This window comes from Vespa crabro, chromosome 10 (assembly GCF_910589235.1).
Source record: "Vespa crabro chromosome 10, iyVesCrab1.2, whole genome shotgun sequence".
Lineage (NCBI taxonomy): Eukaryota > Metazoa > Arthropoda > Insecta > Hymenoptera > Vespidae > Vespa > Vespa crabro.
In genome coordinates this window covers 4,570,236-4,593,213 of record NC_060964.1, presented here as the reverse complement: position 1 = coordinate 4,593,213, position 22,978 = coordinate 4,570,236, and the positions used below count along the sequence as shown (strand labels likewise).

General features: G+C 34.1%; 1 protein-coding gene and 1 long non-coding RNA gene across 4 annotated transcripts; one reads left to right on the top strand and one right to left on the bottom strand.

The window, feature by feature from the left end:
* Positions 1–576: 576 nt before the first annotated feature.
* Positions 577–18,304, top strand: LOC124427696. 2 transcript variants are annotated; one of them, XR_006943008.1, is made up of 4 exons: positions 577–817; positions 16,818–16,924; positions 17,126–17,579; positions 17,730–18,304. It is a non-coding gene; the product is annotated as an uncharacterized LOC124427696 (long non-coding RNA). The 2 variants fall into 2 exon arrangements; XR_006943007.1 differs by lacking the exon at positions 17,730–18,304 and having other exon boundaries at positions 17,126–17,675.
* Positions 2,372–22,657, bottom strand: LOC124427695 (neural cell adhesion molecule 1). 2 transcript variants are annotated; one of them, XM_046970933.1, is made up of 13 exons: positions 21,148–22,657; positions 18,939–20,692; positions 12,246–12,378; positions 8,386–8,597; positions 7,926–8,036; positions 7,589–7,804; positions 6,294–6,590; positions 6,088–6,218; positions 5,811–5,970; positions 5,413–5,715; positions 4,583–5,038; positions 4,194–4,403; positions 2,372–3,874 (listed from the first exon to the last, which is right to left on the bottom strand). In XM_046970933.1, the coding sequence occupies exons 2-13, from the start codon at positions 19,057–19,059 to the stop codon at positions 3,831–3,833; spliced, it is 2,394 nt and encodes a 797-aa protein (XP_046826889.1). In that variant the 5' UTR covers positions 19,060–20,692; positions 21,148–22,657; the 3' UTR covers positions 2,372–3,830. The 2 variants fall into 2 exon arrangements, with proteins under 2 accessions (XP_046826889.1, XP_046826890.1); XM_046970934.1 differs by lacking the exon at positions 21,148–22,657 and having other exon boundaries at positions 18,939–20,722.
* Between the last annotated feature and the right edge of the window lie 321 nt (positions 22,658–22,978).

The window sequence follows — 22,978 nt, the reverse complement described above, 5'->3', positions numbered from 1 at the left end:
CGGTTAGTGAACGAACGTGCGTCTGCTCGATGGTTAGCGGATACGAGGGTCAGAATATGTACAAGGCTAAAGAAGGGGTGTGCAAGGTTGGAGGTAGGCAGATTGGGGGGTGGTGAGCTTAGCCATCGTTGCTCGTAAACGTTTTATGTCTAACATTCGGCGGTGAGGTTGAGTAGGGACGGGCACCATCCTCGTTCGTTTGGTTGCACGGACAGCAACACCGATACCGACGGCAGCCTAGACCGACGCGTTATAGCGGTACGCCCTGCACGGCCAGCAAATTTGTTTCGTAACGCCGACGCGGCTTAGTACATTGCTTCGCCTGCTTGCCGTCACTAATTATTTTCTGTAACAAGCATGAAATATTCCTGTGAGAGCACAGACGACGGTCTCAGGGAGATATTACGTAAGCCGCATGCTCGCTCGACACCCACCTATCACCTCCCATCTCTCCCTTCCTCTATCTCTCTCACTCTCTCTCTCTCTCTCTCTCTCTCTCTCTCTCTCTCTCTCTCTCACTCACTCACTCTCGTTCTGCAGCGCTTAGTTCGCTTTCTTGCTTCCTTCCAACTAGCCTCGTCGTTCCTTCTTGGTGTCTACTCGCAACCCTCCACTACCATATCCTCGCATTCCAACTTTGCGTCTTTGCGTTTGTATGTACAAGTGTGCGAGTTTGGTGCCGTGAGAGTGGGATGTCACGCTATAAAACACCTTACGGCACTGCCTGCAGGAAGGAAGGAAGCAGCAAAGATCCACCCGTAAACGTTACGATGGAACGCCTGTACCTACCTACTCTTAAAACCGGAAGGATCGTCTCGTATGTCTTCCAAGTGTCCGTCGAATATGCGGAGCCGCGTAAAATACCGGATGAATAGTCGATTATGGAATTCGTTTTATCTCTTACGAAATTCTTATCTCTTGTGTTTCCTTTAGATCTTTGGGGACGCGATAAAGAGATAGAAAAAGAATAAGATTCTATTTGTCTAAGCTTCTCAATTGCAAACTTATAAAATAGTATTTTATTTAGAAAATCTTTTGTAAGTTCGTAAAAATGATGAAACAGTATTATTCCCGTTAAATCTAATCGTAGACACTTCAATATATTTAATTACTATTTGTAGATACTTTCAAAGGATCTTGTAACTTCTTTTATATTTTTGAGATATCACAATTGAATTTAATTATAATCTGAGACTACTTGTAACATTCCTAACTTTGTTACAATTGAAAATTATTTGAAAATTATGGTAGTAATATATCAATTAAATTGTAGGTATAATATTAACATTTGATATATTTTTTGAAAAGTATTCCAAAAAGATATTTTGGTTTTGGAAAATCATTGAAGTTATTTTGATCGACTTTTCTTTTAAATGTACGCCAGAAGTAAAGTTTAGAATTTCTTATATGGTAGAATTATGTAAACAGTATGATATGGTTGAGAAGAAGTATAATATCATTGGTGGTCGTTGAAAGTGAAGTGAACGACGACGGTGACAATGCGCATGTGTGCACTGGCTTACCGACTTTGTGATCTTTCCATTAAAATTTCGATTAAGGAACGAAACAGAAAGGTAGGACAGTATATACCGTCGCTAACGCTTCCGAGATTGGTGCTAGCTCTCTTTTTAGCAGATTCGCGGAAAAACCTTCGAGGATAAATACGATTACCATGCAAAGCACCACGAAACGTGTGCAATCGGCTAGATGGCAAACACACGTACGCGCACGAAACGCACACGAAAAACGTATGTGTTGTAACACACGAGAATATGTCGTATGACATTACGTGTCTCTCTCTCTCTCTCTCTCTCTCTCTTTCTCTCATAAAGAAGTCGCTCTTTTTCGAATATTTAGATCGTTCTCAAATTATTTCTAAACTGCAAAGCGGTAAGTAAACGTCGTTCTTCCTTATGGAAAAGTCAACTTTCAATTTTAGATGTTTTTTGTACCATAACCAAATTATCTCTCCTACGCTCGAGTCACGCTTTACCTCCATGATGGAGGTAAAGGCAAGAGGAATTATTATTTCGAGTTATACGGAGATAGCAGAAAAAAATTAACACCGCGTTGGGAGTTGGTCGATATCATCGGACGAATATTGTCTCGTTCGAGCCTCGAACATTTTCATCATACAAACTCACGATGAAACATTCGAATTAAAATAAATTGTTTCGAAGTTATCGTCAATTTTACTCGAATAGAGTTACTGTTTTATATCCTCGGCTACGTAAAATATTAATGGAAAAATAAAAAAAAATAAAAAAAATAAAAAATATATCCGACTTTCGTACGATAAGAAATATAATTTAATTTCGCTTTTTTTATCCCCCTTTTTTTTTAAATGATATTAAATATAAGTAAAATTATTTTATTTCGAGGAGTTTTCTCTCATGGTTGTCACCCAATCATTTTTCAGATTCTGGTTAGCGAATTTTGAAAGATATTCATAATGAAAAATTATTGCCAGACGCAAAGCGCCATTAGCAAAAATATTACTGACGTCACTAATGATATTTATTCTCCGATTCATAACCATGCGCGAGTGCTAATTTGTGGAAATGGAATATCTGTCCTGTTTTGTGATATGATTATTCTGACGTTGATGAGGTTTACGTTAATGGACTGTTGGACTGGTCTTGGTGGAAAACGTTCGGCGAATGACCATGAATGTAAAGCAGATTCGTCCACGAAATTATTGTAAAAAGTTTCGACAGAATGCAAGCAAGTCGGATGGTCGCCGCAAATTTGAATGAACGCTTTTCAGAATCCATATGATCCATACTACGTATTCGGATATATATGTATGTTCAATCTACATACATGTAAATTGATTGCAATATTCAAAATAATTGACGTGATCAAAAATACTCGAATGCAATTGATTCAACGATTTTTATCGAGTATTTTCCACTTATTGATTTTTCCATTCATAAACTATAACTTGGTTCGATATTAGTTAAATTAAATATATAACTATACATAGTTATTTTGCTAACTAATTTGATATAGTTCATTCGATTTCTTGGAATAGCGTAAACTCGATGGAGAAATCTTCAAATTAGTCGTCGGTTTTGTTTCGAATTTTCTTCGAAAATAATACAGGATATAAGGATTTAATTTTTAACAGGAACACTGTTTTTTTTTTTAGGATTGTTATAATTTACAATATATTTTTTCATTTAATTTTCTTCGATACGCATGTCATTTTTTAAAAATATTTACATGTTTGTATATAAAAGCAAGATAAACTTTATCGACACGATACGCTTGTTGTTACGCTAATGGCATTTTCTTAATGATAAGCTTAAAATATACTATGCGCTTCTTAAGTTGGCGCCCGCTTGCTTTACTCGAATGAGGTATAATGTTTTATAAGTTACTTACATCAAGAATAGGATTACAACGAAAGTAGGAATTACTATTGGAATTACAATATGCATGTATCACGCAAGCCATGGAAAAATAAATGTACGTACATCTTTGGCTAAGCGATTTATATACTTTTCTTTTTTTTATCTACTTATTATTAATTTATTTATTATCTTAATTATCGCGCTCTCATGCTAAAATCTAATGTACAATATGAAGTAAAATATTTAACATATCGACAACGTTTACTGTTAAGCTTTACTCGTTTGTCACGAAATACTGTACACTATTATTTTTTTTCAGCGAATAATACTATCTATGCTAATGTTTATACTTCGCGAGTTAATCGGAAAAATTGTGAAAGTTACAATTATAGATTTCATTTTCTTAATTAAAATACTGGTGGTACGATTATGCTTTCGCAAGCAAGTCACGTCGCTCGTTTAAAATTTTCGCCGTTAGACTTGTAAGTCGACTTCCACTTGTTGCAAAATATCAGGGTCTATAAAAGAAATATAAAATTAAAACTTTTCATTTATCTTAGAAAAAAAAAAACATTGTCTATCCATTCAATATTGTTTTAAATTTAATTCCAATTATTATATATATATATGTATGTCCTTTGTTATCTTACACGATTCATATTTATATTGTCGAAGGTTATCTTTGAATATCATTTCGTGGTTTTCCAATGTCACGATAAAGTTATCACCATCAGTATATTACAAACACTCGACGAGTTCAGACGTGTTTATCGTGTTTATATCGGTTTTACGTGTTTACGCATATCAAATATTAATGAATAATAATCTATAATTTACCATTTCGATTTTCTTCGACATACAAGCTTCTTCTTTGTGAGTGTCTGCCGTCGGTCGTATATCTAATTCTCGGTTCGATTCTTTGTGCGGGTATATAAGTTGGTGTAGTAAAATCATCAGGACTCGAAACAACGGGCCTGTTGGATCTTCTTTTGCAAATTGCCAAACCAATCACTATACCGATGCCTACCAAAATCAATGCCGCTGCACCTATATATAAAAACAAGGAACAATTATATTAAATTGTATTTGAATATAGATAGATAGACTCTTAAGTTAAACTTTTTAAAATATTTCCAAGTTATATTCGTATTCCTATCAAATACGTACAAGACGAATATTGATACAACCGAATCGTTGGCTATCGAGGAGTAAGTTTACGTTTATACCTATCAAAGCCATTACGATGATCATGCTTTGCGAATCGACTTGAGGAATGGCTTTCTTCAAATCTTCGAGAAAAATCCCAGTACTTTCGAGCTTTCCACCGATTGGTTCAGCAACTTGTACATGTTTAAGAAGAGTGGGCTCGCTTCTTCCACGTCCATTGACGGCATATACGTAAATAGTATAATCATAGCCTGGCTTGAGATCGTGAAGTCGAAAAGTAGGACTTGGATTTCTTTCTTGATATATAGGCGGTGCTTCGCTCACTGCACCTTGATCGCTTTGGGGTGTTTGAAGGGTTTGTGGAATGACCTGTACGATGCCAGAACTACCAAAGGGACCACGAACCTCCAGCAGGAAGTGCTGCGGTGAACCACCATCCGAACCAGGAATACAATTTACTTCTAAGGAACTACTTTCGTTGCGTAACGAACAATCTATCGGTGCTTGTGGTGTTTCTGAAAGAAAAGAAGAAAAGGAATATTTTGAAATGAGTTTTCCAAGGAGAAAAATATTTTCTTAGACTAAATATAATTTTTTATATTTATCTATCCATTGTCATCAATTATTGATTTAAACAGAAAAGTGCATATCAATTATCGAGTAATATTCACCAAAATTCCTTTATAAAAAATAAAATACCGAATCAATTTGAGATTGTATTACAAAAGTTTCTATGATTTTATCCTCGGTGAATCATCAATGTAACGAGAAGAAGATTCACACTTTTATGGTGACGACATCAAAACTATTACTACGATATATATAGGTATGTATGTTACATATTACGTATATCTTTTGATCGATTTTGTTAATGGATAATAGTACTTACTTGCCGGTACTACGTTGAACAAACATGGTAACCTTTGCCTTCCTATGCTGTTACTAGCCCAACAAGCGAGAGTACCGTAATCAGTATCCGCACTAGGAGTATAATCCAGTAAACTAACGAGGCCATTATCCCGAACTCTTGAATTTGGTAACGGTAGGACGTCGCCTCGCGTTCCGTTGAAGCTCCAGGAAAATCGAATCAACTCGTCTGGAACTGCTTCGATTTCGCATCTCAAGGTCACCGTTTCGTGTCGAACAGCCGCTATTTCTCGCCTCTCATAACCCTCTCTACATCTTGGAGCATCTGCATGTCATCGAATAATACAATTTTCATTACCTTTTTTTCAACGATCTTTATTTTCTTTTTATATATTTTATTTATTCTATAACTATACTTACACTTCATGTGAATAAGAAGAGGCAGACTACGTCCTTGTCCAACAAAGTTTGTAGCTTCGCAAGAGTATTCACCAGAGTGGTCGAGAGTGAGAACACGAAGAGTGAGCGTATTGGAGGATACCAAAATACCGGCGCTCACGTCATGCTCTAATCGTATATCCTGAATTAAAAAATTCTTTATTATCTTTTATTTCTAGCTTATATATACATATATATATATATTTTTTTTTTATTCTCTATTATCTCTAGCGATATTATTCCAAGGAAGCATACTTACGTCGTGATACCAAATGACCTTTGTCGGCGGTGGATTGCTCTGAACGTCGCAGACCAATTTCAGATCATCCCCTTCTCTCAATGTATTTAGAATATATCCTGTTGCCAGGTGAGCCGTTAAAACCGGTGCGTCTGTCAATTGATATTATTAAAGAAACTGAAATATCTAGCAAAACATAGAATTTCGAAAAAAATTAGAAAACTTACAAAGAACGCGAAGAGATTTTGTTTCTTCGAGAACGCCACCAGGAAATCTAGGATTTTCGGCTTTGCAAGCAAGTTCTTTGCCATCGTCATTTTTTCCGAGAGCAAGAACGATCTTACTAACGGTGGAATTACTTCTCTGTGTAATGGAAACAATAGGATCACCGATCACTTCGTCGCCTAATCTCCAAATAATTCTGGCAGCTGGAGAACTACCCCAAGTTTCGCATTTTGCAGCGATCGGACGACCGGCGTACATTTCTTCGTCGCTCAAAATGATTTTCACCACGGCCGGTTTAACTGAAATGACAATGAAGAAATTGATGAGTAAGATATGAATAAGATAGAATAACGTTTCATTTTATTATTAAAATGAATTTGAATAGGAACGATATTTCTTAATATTGACTTCAATATTACGAAAGTTATTATCGACTTCACTTTAATATTTTTATTTTTAATGTTTTTTTCTTTAAAGTCAGTAAAATGTGTAGAATAAAAAGTCGTTTCACCGCAAAACGAAAGTAACGATCGAAAAGAAGTGTTCGTCTGGTCGCCATTCGAAGGGTGTATTTTTATATTCGACGACAATTCTCCGAAATGCAGCCGCCAAAGGAGTTAAGGAGAAGAGTGCGCGAAACCGCCGGAATTCGCTTTGCTTCCGCTGCGGTTCGCTTGACTCTCCTAAATTTAAACTTCTTTCTTCGCGGTCGCATAAAGTTTTTTCGCTGATATCATCATGAAAGAGCTTCATTTCCTCTCGTCAGCGAGTTTGGCTAAATTTTTCAGGATATTTGCTTACGTCGCTGCTAAGTTGCTTTCACTTTCAATCGGAAAGCTCGTCAACAACGATCTGATTATTCAGTTCTTTTTCTATTTTTCTCAATAAAATTGTAGGAGACTTAATGAAGCAAAACCGAGTTCTCTTTTACAAAGCAAAACGACGAGGAGAGTTCCGTTCCGAGTGCCCTTTAAAGCGTGCTTAAAATCAAAGGAATGACCTTGAGGGTCTCAGAACTCGGTCTTTCTAATTTTAAATTGAGGAGGTTGCGTTAGAGGTTAGAAGCGGGATTTACAATACGTTCAACTCCAACAGTGTCTTTTTTAATATATTCAAGAAATTTGTATAAGTCGGTAAAGATCAATTATTTAATTAAATCAAATGAAATCTTTCAATTTTTTTTCTCTTTTACCTGAACGATTTGACATTGAGAAAAGGAATCAAAAGAAAAATATTATCGCGATTCTGAGTTTCATTAATATCGATAATATAGATATAATTTTAAATAATTACTTACGATAAATATCAAGAGGTACTTCTCGAATAATAGGTTTCGCCATTGGGGCAGACTGAGCTCTACATTCAAGTTTTGTGCCCCATAATGCCCGCGTAACTTTGCCAATGAAAAGATGATTTATTGTGAACTTGCTCAACGAGCCAATTGTGGGAGTGTCATCTACAGCATCAAGTAGCTCACCGTCCTTCCACCACGTTACGGAAGGTTTTGGTCTTCCTAAAATAAAAAAAAATAAAAATAAAATATTCGATATCAATTTGAGATAGATGACTTGACGCGTTTGATACTTATACTTTTTTGAATAAAATCTAGGCGTGAAGTATAAAGATAATCTTACCTCCTGACACTTGGCAGGTCAAAAGAAGACCATAGCCCTCGAGAAAAGGGCCGCCTATGCCTGTTACCTCGCGTCCCTGGGCATCATATATCACTGGTTTCGTCGGTTTCTCTGAAAAAATATAAAAAGGCGCCGCTCTAACGAAATTTCTTGGAATCAGGGTTATAATTGTGAGACCGTTTAGCATAGAGTACATTTTAATTGCTTCCTATTAACTTAAACAGACAGTTCCCCAGGCGATCATAGTTAATTTCACGGCCAGATGAAAATCTTCAATTAATTTTTATTTATTCGTCCTTTAAAAGTAGCTTACGGTTAAGTTATGGTCTACGTTTCAATTCAAACGTAATTCACGATTCCACGAATATGAGTTAGTCTTCTTTTTTTTTCTTTCTTTCTTTTTTTTTTTTTTTTTTCTTTGAAAACACATTAACAGTCTCAAATGTAATATGATATTTACCGACGAGGGTGAGGTTCGCTCTGAAATTCCTTGTTGGGGAATCGACGAAATCAACTCTACATCTGAATAAACCCTGATCCTTATATGTGACTTTGGTGATCTTCAATTTTGATCGTTGACCGTCGCCCATTTGAAAATAAGTACGCCTTCCAAGGTCATCGCCGTCGGCCCAATGAATTGCAGCACTTAAATTACCGCTTCTAGCGTCTAGGCTATGGAAAGTTAATTAGTGAACGAGATATCAAGTATCTTTATTATATAGAATTAATGTTTTTAAGTTTTATCATAGACTTGTATGATATACTTGACATTTTATAATTAATATCATTTGTTTTTGTCAATACGTAATTCTAATCTAATTTAATAATCTAAAGTAAGACTTTGAGATGAGTTTCTTCATATTCAAGTTAAAAATCTTTCGAATTGCAAGAAATTCGTGAAATTTTCTAGGAAATTATTTCATGGATATCATCCAAATTTAATAGAACGTTCCTGTGTAAACAGTATTTGCCATGAGCTCGGTGAATCTTGGTGACTAACTCGCAAACGGTATCTATTCGCGGACGAAAAAAGGATAGTTGGCAGGCTGGATGCTTGCAGATTTAGATTTGCCGCTTAGGACAACCGTGTTATGTAATCTAAGAGAAGGAAATCGTTATGGTGAGATGACGAGTTTCTCAAAAGAAAACAAAAGGGAAAAAGAAAAATAAATCGAAACAAACGAGATAAAACAAACATGGAAATAGTGCACGAAGTAATTCGTCATCATTCAAGCATCTCAATCAATTTCGATCTCTATTATTTCACTCTATTATATTATCAATCAATGATGATATAATAATAACTGTTCCAGTTTTCATTAAATATTTACTCATATATCTACATTTTATTGACCTTTTTTGTATAATAACAAATATTGCTGAGATCATTGATTAATTATTTTATTATGAACTCAGTTTTTACAACTTGTTTTAATAGCGATGAAAGTGTTGGGAAAGCTAGACAAAAATGAATTGTAAATTTTGCATTTTTTGCAAAAAAAAAAGAAAAAAGAAAAATAATATTTACTCCTAACAATAATAACTATATTTATCAATAAATAACATTCTATTACGTAATCTGTTCATGTTAATCAATTTCAATATACATTGTAATACTTGTGAAAATCTTTTCATATTTTCTGTGTTACTGATCTTTGTTCTTTTTTTTTTTGTTTTATTACTATTTTTTTTTTAATTTTAGGTAATAATTTCTCATCCAGAAAATATCTTTATCAATAAAATATAAAAATTCACGTTATATATACAGTTAAATATCACAATAAAGTTGTGGTAACAAACAAAAGTAAAGCAAACTAAAGTAAAGCAAATAAAAGTTTTTTTTTATTATGACATGAAATATAATTGTCCAGGGAAAAAACAGAGAGCGACTTTTAGTCAGATTTGCTTATTTTTCATCGAGGAGACGTAGGTCCCGTAGGCAAGTATCGAATGAATAAACAAAGCCATAAAGACTGCTAAAGAGAAATCTGTTCAGTGTAACGCTTGACATGTCACCTGTTCGTTTCCCTTTTATAATCTTATTTTTTCTCTTTTTGCGTTTGTAATATTTTTTTGAGTGATAAATCAACTAAATGGTATTACTAACTAAAGAATATAAAGAGTAATATTACTTTTATCGTAGTAGTTTATGGCTTCTTTTTTAAATAATTTTTTTCATACTGGAAAGAAATAAGTATAAATAACCTTATGTTAATGATACACGAAGACTGCAGGCTAACATTTTCGAGCAAGTATATGTATATATGTAAATGTATGTACATATATTGACAGTCAATAATAGCGTACCAGTCGATTTTACGTCAATATGAGAAGTTTCCCTTTCCACCAATTTTATTCTATCCAATAATATGATTGCACATTGTAAATGTGTCTTCATGTATATTACAAATTTTACAATCAATAGAAAAGGTAATATCTTATGAAAAAAAAAAAAAAAATGAACATATGACGAGCTACGCGTGGTTTTTCAATTTACGCGTAATTATTATTTTTTAATCATATTCTTATACATTATTTATAATCCATTATTTTTATTTGAATAATGAATTGAGATCAATGCTTTTCAATGCAGCTCGATCATTTACTCATCCATATGATCGTATAAACACATATAAAACTTTTCGACATACAATCATATTTTGTTCTATATAAATTATGTAAATAATGTGAAATAAATGGAAGATGAAACTTTTATTAGGATAAAATTTACTGGTAATTAAGTGCCGGTGTATATACGTGCACAAAAATCAATTTAATATAATAATATATAAGTTATATGTAAACTTACATTATTATAATAATATAATATATAAGCTGTATGTAAACTTATTTTCGTAAAACGTTTCCGCGGAGAGTAAATTTCATAAGCTGTACCGTAAAACGCAAATTTTTTCTAACTGCATACGAGTATTTACCAATGCACAAATGGTGGCACGTGCGCGAACGGGTTTTGAACAAATTTTTTGCTTTACAACCGAGCTTACTTCGTTTTACTAAACAAACTCGATAATCCTAACTCACATTTCCATAGACGTGTCAGATGAAAACTTTTTCGATATGTTGCTCTATTTTTACGATTGGCTCACGTTGGTGGATTCCACCGACCTACGCTTCCGATTGTCGAAATTCTTTCGAATTATTTATATATTACTGATCTGACTTAACCCGTTTCTTCAATGACCACTTGACGATTTTTGTAATCCATAAAAATCTTCTTTTTTATTTAAATTTATTGTTGATCATAAAAATAAATTTATCGATCTCTTAACAATTTTATATCAATTGTATTATTTATTACAGACCAAGATTTAATATAGATCAAAACATGATATTTACCTTTGAGTTTATTTATTTCTTTCAAAACAGAACTAGAATGAATATTTGATTGATCAATATATGAATTAAAATTTTCAATAAAAAATATTAACGTGGTTTTGTTTGATATAAAATATTGAAGATTGTTATATTATTTATTTATCAATCCATTAGTATATTATTGGTAAGAAAGAAAATAAAGATTAAACTCAGTGTTGTTTATTTAAATACAAAATATTACAAATTTCGACATTTCTTATTGGCCAAACTCAATACTCGGATTTATTATGTCGATTACAAATTCAAGTCGTTTTAAATATCACATTCGATAATGATCTAAGAACTCTAGGTGAAAGATAATATAGAATGTTGAGATTTGAGAGCACAGGCTGTCTGTTTTAGGTTGTGAGATATTTCGAGATGCAGCATCAGAACAATGGTATCTCCTAATAACGCTCGCGGTCAGTACCCTAATGTACTGAAAGTTTTGAAAGAAATCTCTTTGAGTGAATCATTTTCTAACTTCTACGAAACCAGGAAGTCAATGGAAGAACATAAAGCGATGCTAAAAAATGTCTTTTTCGACATATCTACATATTAATAATCGTAAAAAAATATCTAAACATTTTAATAACTGATATTCTTGACGCGTAAATTATATAATATTAATTAATGCACTTTCCTAGACGTACGTTCAAATGTGTGTATATATGTAAATAAATATATATATATATATATATATATATATATATATATATATATATATGTTATGTATATGCAAATTTCCTTTTATACTACGAAATAAGCAATTATTATGTTTCATATCAAATTAAAATATGAAGCTATATTTTTAGAAAAATAAACAAATAAATATCAGTTTATTATTCTAAAAACATTAAAATCTTGAATAACATATACCAGTAATTATACAATAATCTTTCAAATAATAAACATCTAATAATTTATCATATATTGTAAGATTACCTGTAAAGAGGTATCCCGGCACTATCTCTAAACCAGAGTACCATATTAACGGAATCTGTAGGAGTTGGAGGCGTTATGTCACATGGTAATTCGACGTCATCTCCCTCGTTGGCCCATATCAATTTGACAGGTACTGTTAAGCAAAGAAAATAATATTACTATATAATATTATTAATAAGTATTATTTGCAATAAGAAAATGAGATATATATTGTAGTAGAAGGTATCACTAGAGGCAAGAAGTCGTTTGTCAATGGCATACCAAAGTGTACATTAACACCAAATTCTCACGCACGTGTTCCCAACGACGTCAAGGATCATGGCGGTTTATCGTTTCTATTTCCTCCGCGTATCGTGCTTCATAACATCTTCGCGAATCTAAGTTTAAATCGCGCTCGTGCGATACGCGAGTCAGAGAATCGTGCATCGAACCCAGATTCGTCGTTCCACTCTTGAAAGGAACCCTCTTACCTGAGAGACCTACTCGAATATAAATTGTCTTAATGAAGATTTTACGAAATTCCTTTGTAGGGATAACTATGTAAATGAACCCGATTTCTAGAGATAAGTTTTAATCTCGTAAAAAGTGCAACATAAACAGATACAATCTGGAAAAGTTAGCAAACTTCTGAAATAATAAGACCATTGATCGTCCGATGATAAAAGAATTAGAATGAAACAGTTGAGAAGGAAAAAAAAGGACAGCATTCGTTTCTAACCTTTCAGTGTTCTTAAGAAAGACCTCTTCACAGTAGTAGGATCTCAATTTGACTTCTCAATTTAAAATATTCATCTGCATAAGATTTTCGTTCTTCGTACATAAAAAATAAGCACTAAATAAATATCGCGTAAGATAAAAAGAATGAATAAAATTTGGCAAGCGTTTACTTCGATAAATTGGAGAGAAAGGATATATTTGCTTAGTTTTTGGCAAGAATATACGCAACATCCTTTTCTACATTTAATCCGAATGAACACATTTTTTTCAGCAACAGCAAAAGTAGAAAAATTATATCAGCTTATAAATTGTCCATGCTCGAGAACAACGTTTCAACTTTACTCACTCGCTTGAAGATCAAGAATTATAAAAATGTCCGGTTATTCTACATAATGCAATCTAAAGGAATAAATAAATGTTAATTAAAACGAATAAATTTATCGTAAATGTCATATGTATTATAAAAAGAAGTACAATTTAAAGGAAAAATTTAAGGAGTCTGATAAACCAAAAAAAAAAAAACAAACAAGAAAAAAATGTATAACAGAAGAAAAAGATAAACGGCGAAGATAAACTTTTTAAGATAAAAGAAGAATAACGTGGAAACATTAATTCATCGCAGAAAAACGTTTTGTGATGATAATAAAGAAAATGATCTCATGGTATAAAGGCGATTCGCGTAGGCACTTTCATTTTTCGTTTGCCACGTCAGTGGTCCCGACTTTGCTTTTCTCCCCCACGTACATACAACTCCTTCGTCCTCTTTACTGAAACGCGATGCTGACAGACAAAACGACCGAAACTAGTTTGTCCTCCTGACAAGATATTTCGTCGCTTCGAGAAACGCTTTCTTTTCTTTTAAACTCTGCCTTCTCACGATGGAGATCCTGAATTCGGCTAGGTTATTAGAAATTTATCTTCGGAGCTGATCGATTATCAATTTTGTTTTTTTTTTCGATGACAACGAAGAATCCCTCGCAAAAACTTCGGTAGAAGGGCACGTGCGCGCGCGCGCGCGCGACTAAACAATCAAAAGGACCTACATTTTCCGCTAATCAAGATTAACCGAGAACCAAGTGTGTGCTTCTCATCGTCCCTTTTCTCTCTCTCTCTCTCTCTCTCTCTCTCTCTCTCTCTTTCTCTTTCGCTCGCTCGCTCACTCGCTTTTTCTCCTCCTTTTACTTTTTTTTTATGACCCTTTTGACCCAGATAAAATCTCAGAGACATTCGCAATCAAGCTTCTTTCTTGTAACAACGTGTATAAAGGCAATATTCGATATTAAAAAAATTTGGTTTAGGCTTAAAGAAAAAGCCTTCGACAACGTGAGATGCAGTTATGTAAATAATAGTTGTTCGAAGGGTAACTTAGCTATTTTTGTATCACGTTCGTTGAGAAATTGTACTTCCGCTGACTCATCTATTTTCGTATGAGTTGTTTTGGCTTCTTTTTAAACTTTCTTTCTTTCTTTCTTTTTTTCTTTCTTTCTTTCTTTCTTTCTTTTTTCTTTCTTTCTTTCTTTCTTTCTTTCTTTCATTTTTCTTTTTTTCTATCCAACCTAACATCATGGTGTGCAATTCCACGTTACAAAAAATGCGTTGTAATTCTTTGAAGTATTTTTATAAAAGCACATATAATATAACTCTATCTGAGGAAGAATTAAGAAAGAAAAAGAGACGACCCAGTTTGAATAAGTTCGACTTTTTCTTTTTTTTTTTTTTGAGTCTTAAACTCATTATTTCCCGTTTTTTAATTCTTCCGAATCATTATTTCTTGTCAACGGTTTCCTTTCTTTTCATGTTATTTTCAAATAGTTAATTTACATTTCTTAAGATCGTACGGGTATTTTATAATTTAAATTCTTGGAAGTTGGACACGGTTAGTTGAAAGTGTAATTTAAAGGACCTCAGATAGTTATTGGAACATTTAAAATGAATTCGTTTTTCACAAGTACGTATACCTGATGCATTCTCCATCTCTCTTCTGGCTTGATTCTGAGCGACCAACACCTGTTGCCATTCCATCCGCAAGAAGTACAGTTTTCCGATAAGACTTCGAGTGCCATACCAGCGGCGCACATTGAACCGATGTTTCTTCCTATCCATTTAGAACTTGTAACTATGCTTCTTTTGACACGATCTTTGCAAATCTTTTAATAAAAAATAGGCATATATATATATATTTTTTTTTGACGAAAATCAAATGATTCCTGCAATCGAATATTTTCTTACAATTAAAGTATTTACGTCAGTATATTATAATATAAGAAATTTTTCAACTTGCTTCGTATCGTTGATTGCATTTTTTTTCTTTTTCTTTTTTTATTTTTATTTTTTTTTTTTTTTTTTTTTTTTTTCTTGTAGAAGTTAAGAAAACACTCACGACTGCAAATATACTTGAAGTACAGAGAAGAAAGATTTATCTTCTACACCACCGACAGGTGGTTACTTAGATTTACATTTCCTTACTTTAGAAGGTACACCATTTTACGATCATTTATCTTTTTTAGCTCGAAAATAATTTCGTTTACGCAAACCGCAAATTAATCTTCCCCGTTGACCACTTTTTCAGTTTCCTTCGTTTCTTCCTCTTATTCTCTCCTTTCATTCTTTCTTTTTCTCTTGGGTGCAATTCATGTTGGTTTTCCACTTTTCGTGTCGTGCCGTATAAGGATTCACGCGAAAGAATAAGGGTTTGCATGACCGTTTTGTATGTTAATTTTATCAACGATTTAACTTTTTATTCTCCGCGATTCCCACATACTATTACTTTAACCATCATTTCTAACATTTGTTTTACTTGTCGCAATTATTATTTCTACAATTTGAACACGTTTTCGTCTATAATAATTACATATATACAAGATTCGATTTTCACTGTTGCAGTGGAAACGTTTAATATTTCGTATGTTTATTATGTGATAAATTATAGGACGTTAAATAATGTTAATAAAATTTCAGCAGACATTATTTAACGTTGAAGTATATTAACCTAAAACTTGTCAGGTACGTGTAAAAAATTAAAGTTAAATCGAAAAAAAAAAATCGATAATGTTTTATGCGCTGTGAAGCTAAGTGAATAGAGAGAGAATAATAAAGATGAAAATCTAATTAGTATAGAATTCAATAATATAGCGAAAAATGGCACTCGTACGTTTGAAAATTTTTCATCGATTAATAATGCCGTCGATAAAGATCTTCGTGAGCAGCTGCGAAGCAGATGGTGCGTTTCATAAAGAGCCACGCGTTTTTCATACAATTTATTATTTAAACCCAGTTTCTATTATCAAATTTTTGTTCGAATAAATCACATTTAGATTTTTTTTTTTTTACGCTAGAGTGCATGAAATATTCGAGTCATGCTAAGAGACTATATTATTTTGCTAAATAAACATTTAAATAATTTTCTTATATGTAATGAAATATGAAAAATGAAGAAGCCATAAGTTGCATTTAAATCAATAATCTCTTTCTTTACTCGATAGAGATAACATATTTATTTACATATATACTTCAAAAAGTCCAAAGCTAAATTATTCTCGAATTATGCTAGATTTGATTAATATTATCTTGGCTATATTTATAACGTTGGAATAGCATTCAATTACATAGGCAATCAGTGGTTTTGATTCACTAACTTTATTACTTGGCACATACGATCACACGGAACACCCTTATTCGTAATATACTTCTTGAAATTTACTTTGAAACTAATGAAAGATAAATGATATCAACATTTTAAAACAATGATATATTCGGAAGAAGATAAGGAAAAACGATAAAATTTAAAAAAAAGTATAATAAAGATTTCTCATTTTCGCTCTTGCACTTTGAACTTTATGTGTTTTCATTTTCCAGACGGTGTTTACAATGGCTCGTGCAACTTGACTTTTGACGTTCAGCAAACATAATATATATTTGTGATATCTACTTGGGTGGTTTGCAATCATGATATGGCGTTCTGAGTAAGTACCCAAATTTTAGACAATAGTTATAGCCGATAGAATAGTAATAGAATTGTAATTTCTATCATTCTAACAAAAGATAAATTTCAAATTTGATTAAGAACCATATTAAATATGATTTTGAATGAAACCAAATTTTTGCAGTTGTAAAAGATATCTATTTACTGATATAGGTACATATCTATATCATTTGTCGTACAGTTTTCTAGATGACGGATGATCCTTGCAGGGGTGATACTGATGTCTTTTTTTCTACAATTGCTGAAAATAAATCGTGCAAATTCTTTCGCTACGAACTTGGAATCTCTTAAGTATTCAACCTCATATGGAATCCGAGACAACGTAGTGGAAAATACTTGGAGAAGCGGATATTTATCGATTCACTAAAATTCTTTCGACATTTTATCGAAATGGAACATCTTTCCCGTAACGATTATTTCCATGTCCAAAATTGTTCTACAATATGATATCGAAGAATACGAGAAAAATAATTCAAGTATACTATAATAAGGACATTCTATGTGTCTGGTATAGTTGAAATTTATTTTATTAATTTTTTTCTAATCTGTTATCTATTTGACGCAACGAACAAGATATTACATTCTTTTCTTTTACTTTATAACGAAGAAAGATTTCATTCAAAAGTTATAAAACGGTAAGTTCTAAGTAATGAATTTATAACATGAAATTCCAAGTTAACTTTTTCTAGATCATGCTTAATATATAAATTATTATTAAATAAATATAACATCAAAGCGCAATTTGAATATTTAAATTATACCTATTTTTTTCCATAATCTGTTAGCAGAAATAAGCGGATGGCGAGAAATTCCTAGCAAAATTCTTTTAAGAAACAGGATGCCGTGCCGTTGGCGCCAGAGATTAATAATGTAATTACAGTCTCAACGAACTGACGACGTCGCGAAGCTTGCCAAATCAAATCGCCACCCGTCCCGTCCTATTCCATCGCGTGTCAATTTCATACAACCTTTGTCTGATGCGTCATGTTAAACGCATGACTTCTTTTGGTCAAAACAATCCATTTTTTTTCTTTCCTTACATTTTTTTAAATAGTTTCAAGAATATTCAATTAAAGTTACAGATCAAAATTTTGAAAAATGACGAAGTAATAACGATAATAGCAATGGGATAATTAGCGATCTCAATTAATGCTTTCAAATCGAACAACTATTTCATCCCTTAACTTTTCTTTACCGTTTTAAATCTTTTTATTTTATTTCAAGCTCTAGATTGCCGTACAAATTTACGTAGGTATCACGTCAAATCATACTATGACAAATATTTACGCCAATGGCTGAGAATCAGCCATTTATCATTATTCTTAAATGAAAAAATTTACATTTTAATCTTCGAAGTACGTTTTATCAGGCAAAGAAAAGTTTAACCTTATAAATAATAAAGGTTTCTTAGTAAAAAAAAATAGTAAAAAATAGTTTCTTTTTATTTCCTAAAAGTCCTGTATACCCTTAAGTTTTACTTGAGTTTTATCAAATATTAGCATTTAAACGGGTTCTCTTAAAATTTACCAAGGAAAATATTTCCGATCGATCAGGGGCCTATTAGGGAGAAGGAGAAGCTTATCTAAACATTATGCATTCGTCTCTTCAGGTTCGCGCGGAGCAAAATAGTCGTAAAGGCAACGCTATTATTATCTTAGAAAGTGAAAGTAGAACGTTCGAAGAGAAGGAGGTCTATTCTCGTTGTAAGACGTAGCAGAAACAAAGCTTTGGTTGAAGTTTTCGAAGGCAAAAAAGTCAGTGGGTCGTGGATGCAGGCATACGAGTTTATTTAAATCCTTCCGGTTCGCAGTGAGAAGTGGTAAGACGCTTCGTGCTAAGTTAGTAGTTTATTTAAAAGCGATCGAGGGTCAGTGCTCAGAGAAATCCTCAATGACTTGTTTCATTGGAGAAATCGTATATGGTAATGAATTATTATTCCATATGCGTATATGGAAATGAATTAGCATTAATATCCAAAGCGAAATAATTCGTACCTTTGTTTTGAAAGAGATTTTCCTCTGGCATAGGAGTCGCTTCGCTCGTTCGTGTTTTAAGCAATGTCAGCAACATCAGCAAACTCGTTGGAAAGATACTACATCCGATCGCGGAGCGCATCTCGAATCGAGCTCAGGTGTTCTTGCCGACGTGCGAAACACCGCCCCCAAAACAGTTTCTCCTCATTCGATCGATGAACATTCGAGTTGCAAGCTCGAGAACGAATCAACGGGAAGCTTTCTCCTTGAAAAACTCCGGACGTGCTCGATTCTCGAACGGATGCACCGCGGTCGACAGGATCGATCGCGAGCTCTCGTTCCTTTCGTAAGATTTTCCTCTCATTCTCAATTATGTCGCGTCGTCGTCGTCGTATCTTTTATTATTTTTCTTTTTTAACACAAGATATCGCGTTCTTTCGAATCATTCCGTTAAAAACGTTCTCAAAGTTGCAAGAACGATTTAAGAAACGAAAAATCTCGATATTCGTTCGCCCAACTACTAGAAAAGTAGTTCTATATTTCGAAGAAATAAATGCAAGGGAATCGTGGAAATTAAGACATTCCCAATGAACTGTTCATTCAGCTTTCTCTTTTTTACAATCCTCACGAGCCTTTTCTCACAAAGAGGCTAGGACACTAGCTCGTTCGCTCACACGTGCTCGTTATTACGCCGGACACGTCGCGGCCGGCTCGTGGAATCTTTTTGATTAACAAAACGAGCCGGTCGCACTTTTTGTCGGAGCAACGGACCTCTCTTTGTCCCCTTCCTGTTTCCTCTCTCGCACTAACTCCCGTTCGGCAACCCTTTCGCTTCTCCCTCACAACACGCCGATATTTCCTTTGACTCGGTCAATACTTGTCCCGTCGTCGGAGACGTCGAGACGCCGAATGTCCCTTTCTTTCTCCCTTTCTTCTTTGGAGAGTTTATTCTTTTCTTTTTATTCGTCTTCCTCCGTGTCTTCCTCCTCTTTTTTATTCCTCTTCATTCCTGTCCTTTTCTTCTTCTTCTTTCGCGTCCACCCTCTCTTACAAGAATCTCAACTTTGATCCCGTATCTCCAAGACGGATTAACTTTTTATTTTTATTTGTTTCTTTTTCGCGCCTCTACGCGTTATTCTTAGCGATAGTTTTCCTTTTTTTCGTACGACGGATCGTTCGATTTAGATTCAACGATCAGGTGGCTAAATCTTCAAGCAAATTCTACCCTTCTATTTACATTTGTCACTGTTCTATAAGGCTTTTGCTTACTCGTCTTTCATCCTCTTTGATCGACCGAACATTGAACTTTCAAAAATTTCTCTCAATAGAATTTCCTTGAATATCTGTGATCGTTAAACAAACGGATTACTTCTGTCTTGTCACCGTTCTCGTACTACTGAGAAAGCATCGAAACGTCACTTATTTATATCTCTTACGAAGGGTTCACGATAAATCTTGAACTATTTTGTCATTGGTCTAACGGTAGGAAAAGTTGGCAAATTTCGATAGACGAAGGATGACGATAAATCATTTCAAATTTCCGCCCTCGCGGAAAACGCGTGGCCGAAATTCCGAAGTATTCCTGAAGCGTCTCTTCTTGGCAAAGAACGAAGGCTTCAGATCGCGGAAACCGTAATCGATATTCTTTAATAATTCAATTTCGATATTTTTTTCTCGATAATTCGAAAAGCGAAAGTACTATTGACGATGATATCTTTCTTACTCTTTCTCTTTAAAAGATTCTCCTTGTCGCAACGGCAACGACTGGCACGAAACTAAAAGCAAAAGCGAAGACACGCGTGTAGTCTCCCCCACTGCTTACCAAAGAACAGCCTCCACATTCGCGTGTGTGCCTTTGCACGCTAGCACGTTTACTCGCTCGTACACGCGCACACACGCATGCACATACCGCGTGGTCTTTTCGACCAATCGTAACTGGCCAATAGATATTCCTACGTCGCGTGCTCGTGGATGCTTGAACGCGCGCGTACTTCTTTTTTGTTTGTGCCATTGCACCTTGTATGATCTTAAAAATTAACATTGGATAATTCTATTGGCTTCAATCATCCAATTTGTTTCTATGTCTTATTTGTCAATGATATTCCTTGGAATTGCAAATAAATATGAAGGAACAATAAAAAGACATTGTATACTTTTAACAAAGAACAAGTTCGAAGTATCATTGTTACGATTTAAATAAAACTTTCCTTAAAGATCGAGAATTTGTTACCTTTTGCTTGCTTTTGTTATCGATGATATTTCTTTGAAAAAAAGAAAAAAAAAAAAAAAAAGAAAACAAAAAGCATAAAAAATTAATATATCATTAAGAACGACGATTTCAGAATTTTCAGAGCGTCATTGTGGAAAATTAAATAAAACTTTTCGTAATAATCGATCTATCTATCCTCCTTTGATATATTTCCAATCTCCGCGCGTCCCAACGTCATCCCATCGTTGTCCCAACTTTAATATACGGCTACAGATGGTAAGACGCGCACATACTCGCGCGCACGCTCAACCGAGGAGCTTCGAAATACGCGCGTTCCGCTTCGCCGCGTGCCGAGCGACCTATCTTCGTCTCGCTCTTGCTTTTTCCCTCCCGCCCATTCCCTTTCTCTCTCTCACTTTCTCTTTCTCTCTCTCTCTCTCTCTCTCTCTCTCTCTCTCTCTCTCTTTTTCGCCTGCTCTCCTCCATGTGTTTCGGACGAAGGGAGAGACGAAAACGAGTGCGCAACGGTGGAATGAATGTGGGGTGAGTTTCTGGCATATCATGGTACACCCGATTACGCGGATCCTGGATCGTGTAGGAAGAAGTGAGTGAACCGAAGAGAGAGAGAGAAAGAGAGAGAGAGAGAGAGAGAGAGAACACTCGACTCCCGTGTTTGAGGGCGTAGTCTTTCCTTCTTATGCGAGGGTCTGGAATATGTCCCGCATCTAAACAGATTTTGTTGATCCTTTTAATCATCGATCGCCAATCGATTAATGATAAGAGAATTATCGAATAAGTTATTCAATTTTTAAATCTTCTTTCTATTATCATAAATCCTAATGAAGATTTAAGAGAAATTTTGCGGAAAGAAAGAAATAATGAATCAGAGGAGGATAAGGAATATGCATTAAAATTTTGAATATGAAGTTAAATGGATAGCATCATTGCGTTATTAGTATAATAGAATAAAAGGGTCGGTATTTGCTTTGTTCGTTTACGTGGTGTTAAACAGTAAATTTCTTTATTGTTAGTGTATTCGGTTGAGTACGTGCGTCCACGAACCAAAGACGAGTGTTAATTTACCCTCGTGAGTGTTAGTAAATAAGACTAAGAGGAAATATCGATTTCGTGTCACACTCAAAATGGAATTCCCTTTCGCGGTGCAAGTAGACGATACTTTTTTGCACGTTCCTACCCAAGCTAGAATGATTTTTCTATTTTTTTTTTCTTTTTTTTTTTATAACTAATATAAGTGTATCCACTTCCAGTAGAATTTAGTAGAACGATACATGGATATACGTATACGTGATCTTTCTGCTATCTGTTTCAAGAATCCTCGTGTTTTTTTTTTCAGTCCACTTTTTTGAACAGCCGCGAACTTTGGATTCGTTTTTCATTAAAAATTCATTCGGGCGCGTTTGCACACGGTTTATCCTTCCTTCTAATCTACTCGCTCCAACTATCTCTAGAAAAGAACTCCACGTTTTTATTATTTCAGGATCGTTTCGGCTTAGAGCGAATCGTTTATTTAATCGTGCGAATACGCTAGCTTCATTCCCACTTATAGCTTTAAGCGAGATACCGTTCATTCGTTTTCTCCCGAGACTCTTATCAAGCAAACTGAGTTCGCGTTATTCGCGAGTCGTTCAGAAAACGCAATTGATCCTTCCTCTCGTATATTTCAAGATTGTATATTTATACGTGCTTTTCGTAAGACGCGACAGATCGAAGAAAACTAGAATTTATTTCTTCTAACTTTTTCTCGTGAATTTTAAAAATAATTCTAGAAGAAGACAGAATGACGATATTCGATATATAACGATATAGTTGCGTGCAAAACGCGTGATATGAT

Bases quoted from the DNA above. Each gene is read 5' to 3' on its own strand.
- LOC124427695 (XM_046970933.1), bottom strand. From the start codon at position 19,059: ATGCGCTCCGCGATCGGATGTAGTATCTTTCCAACGAGTTTGCTGATG. The intron at 6,219-6,293 runs GTAAGTTTTCTA...ATCAATTGACAG, and splicing joins AAAATCTCTTCGCGTTCTTT to ACGCACCGGTTTTAACGGCT. The intron at 5,716-5,810 runs GTAAGTATAGTT...GATGACATGCAG, and splicing joins TCTTCTTATTCACATGAAGT to ATGCTCCAAGATGTAGAGAG.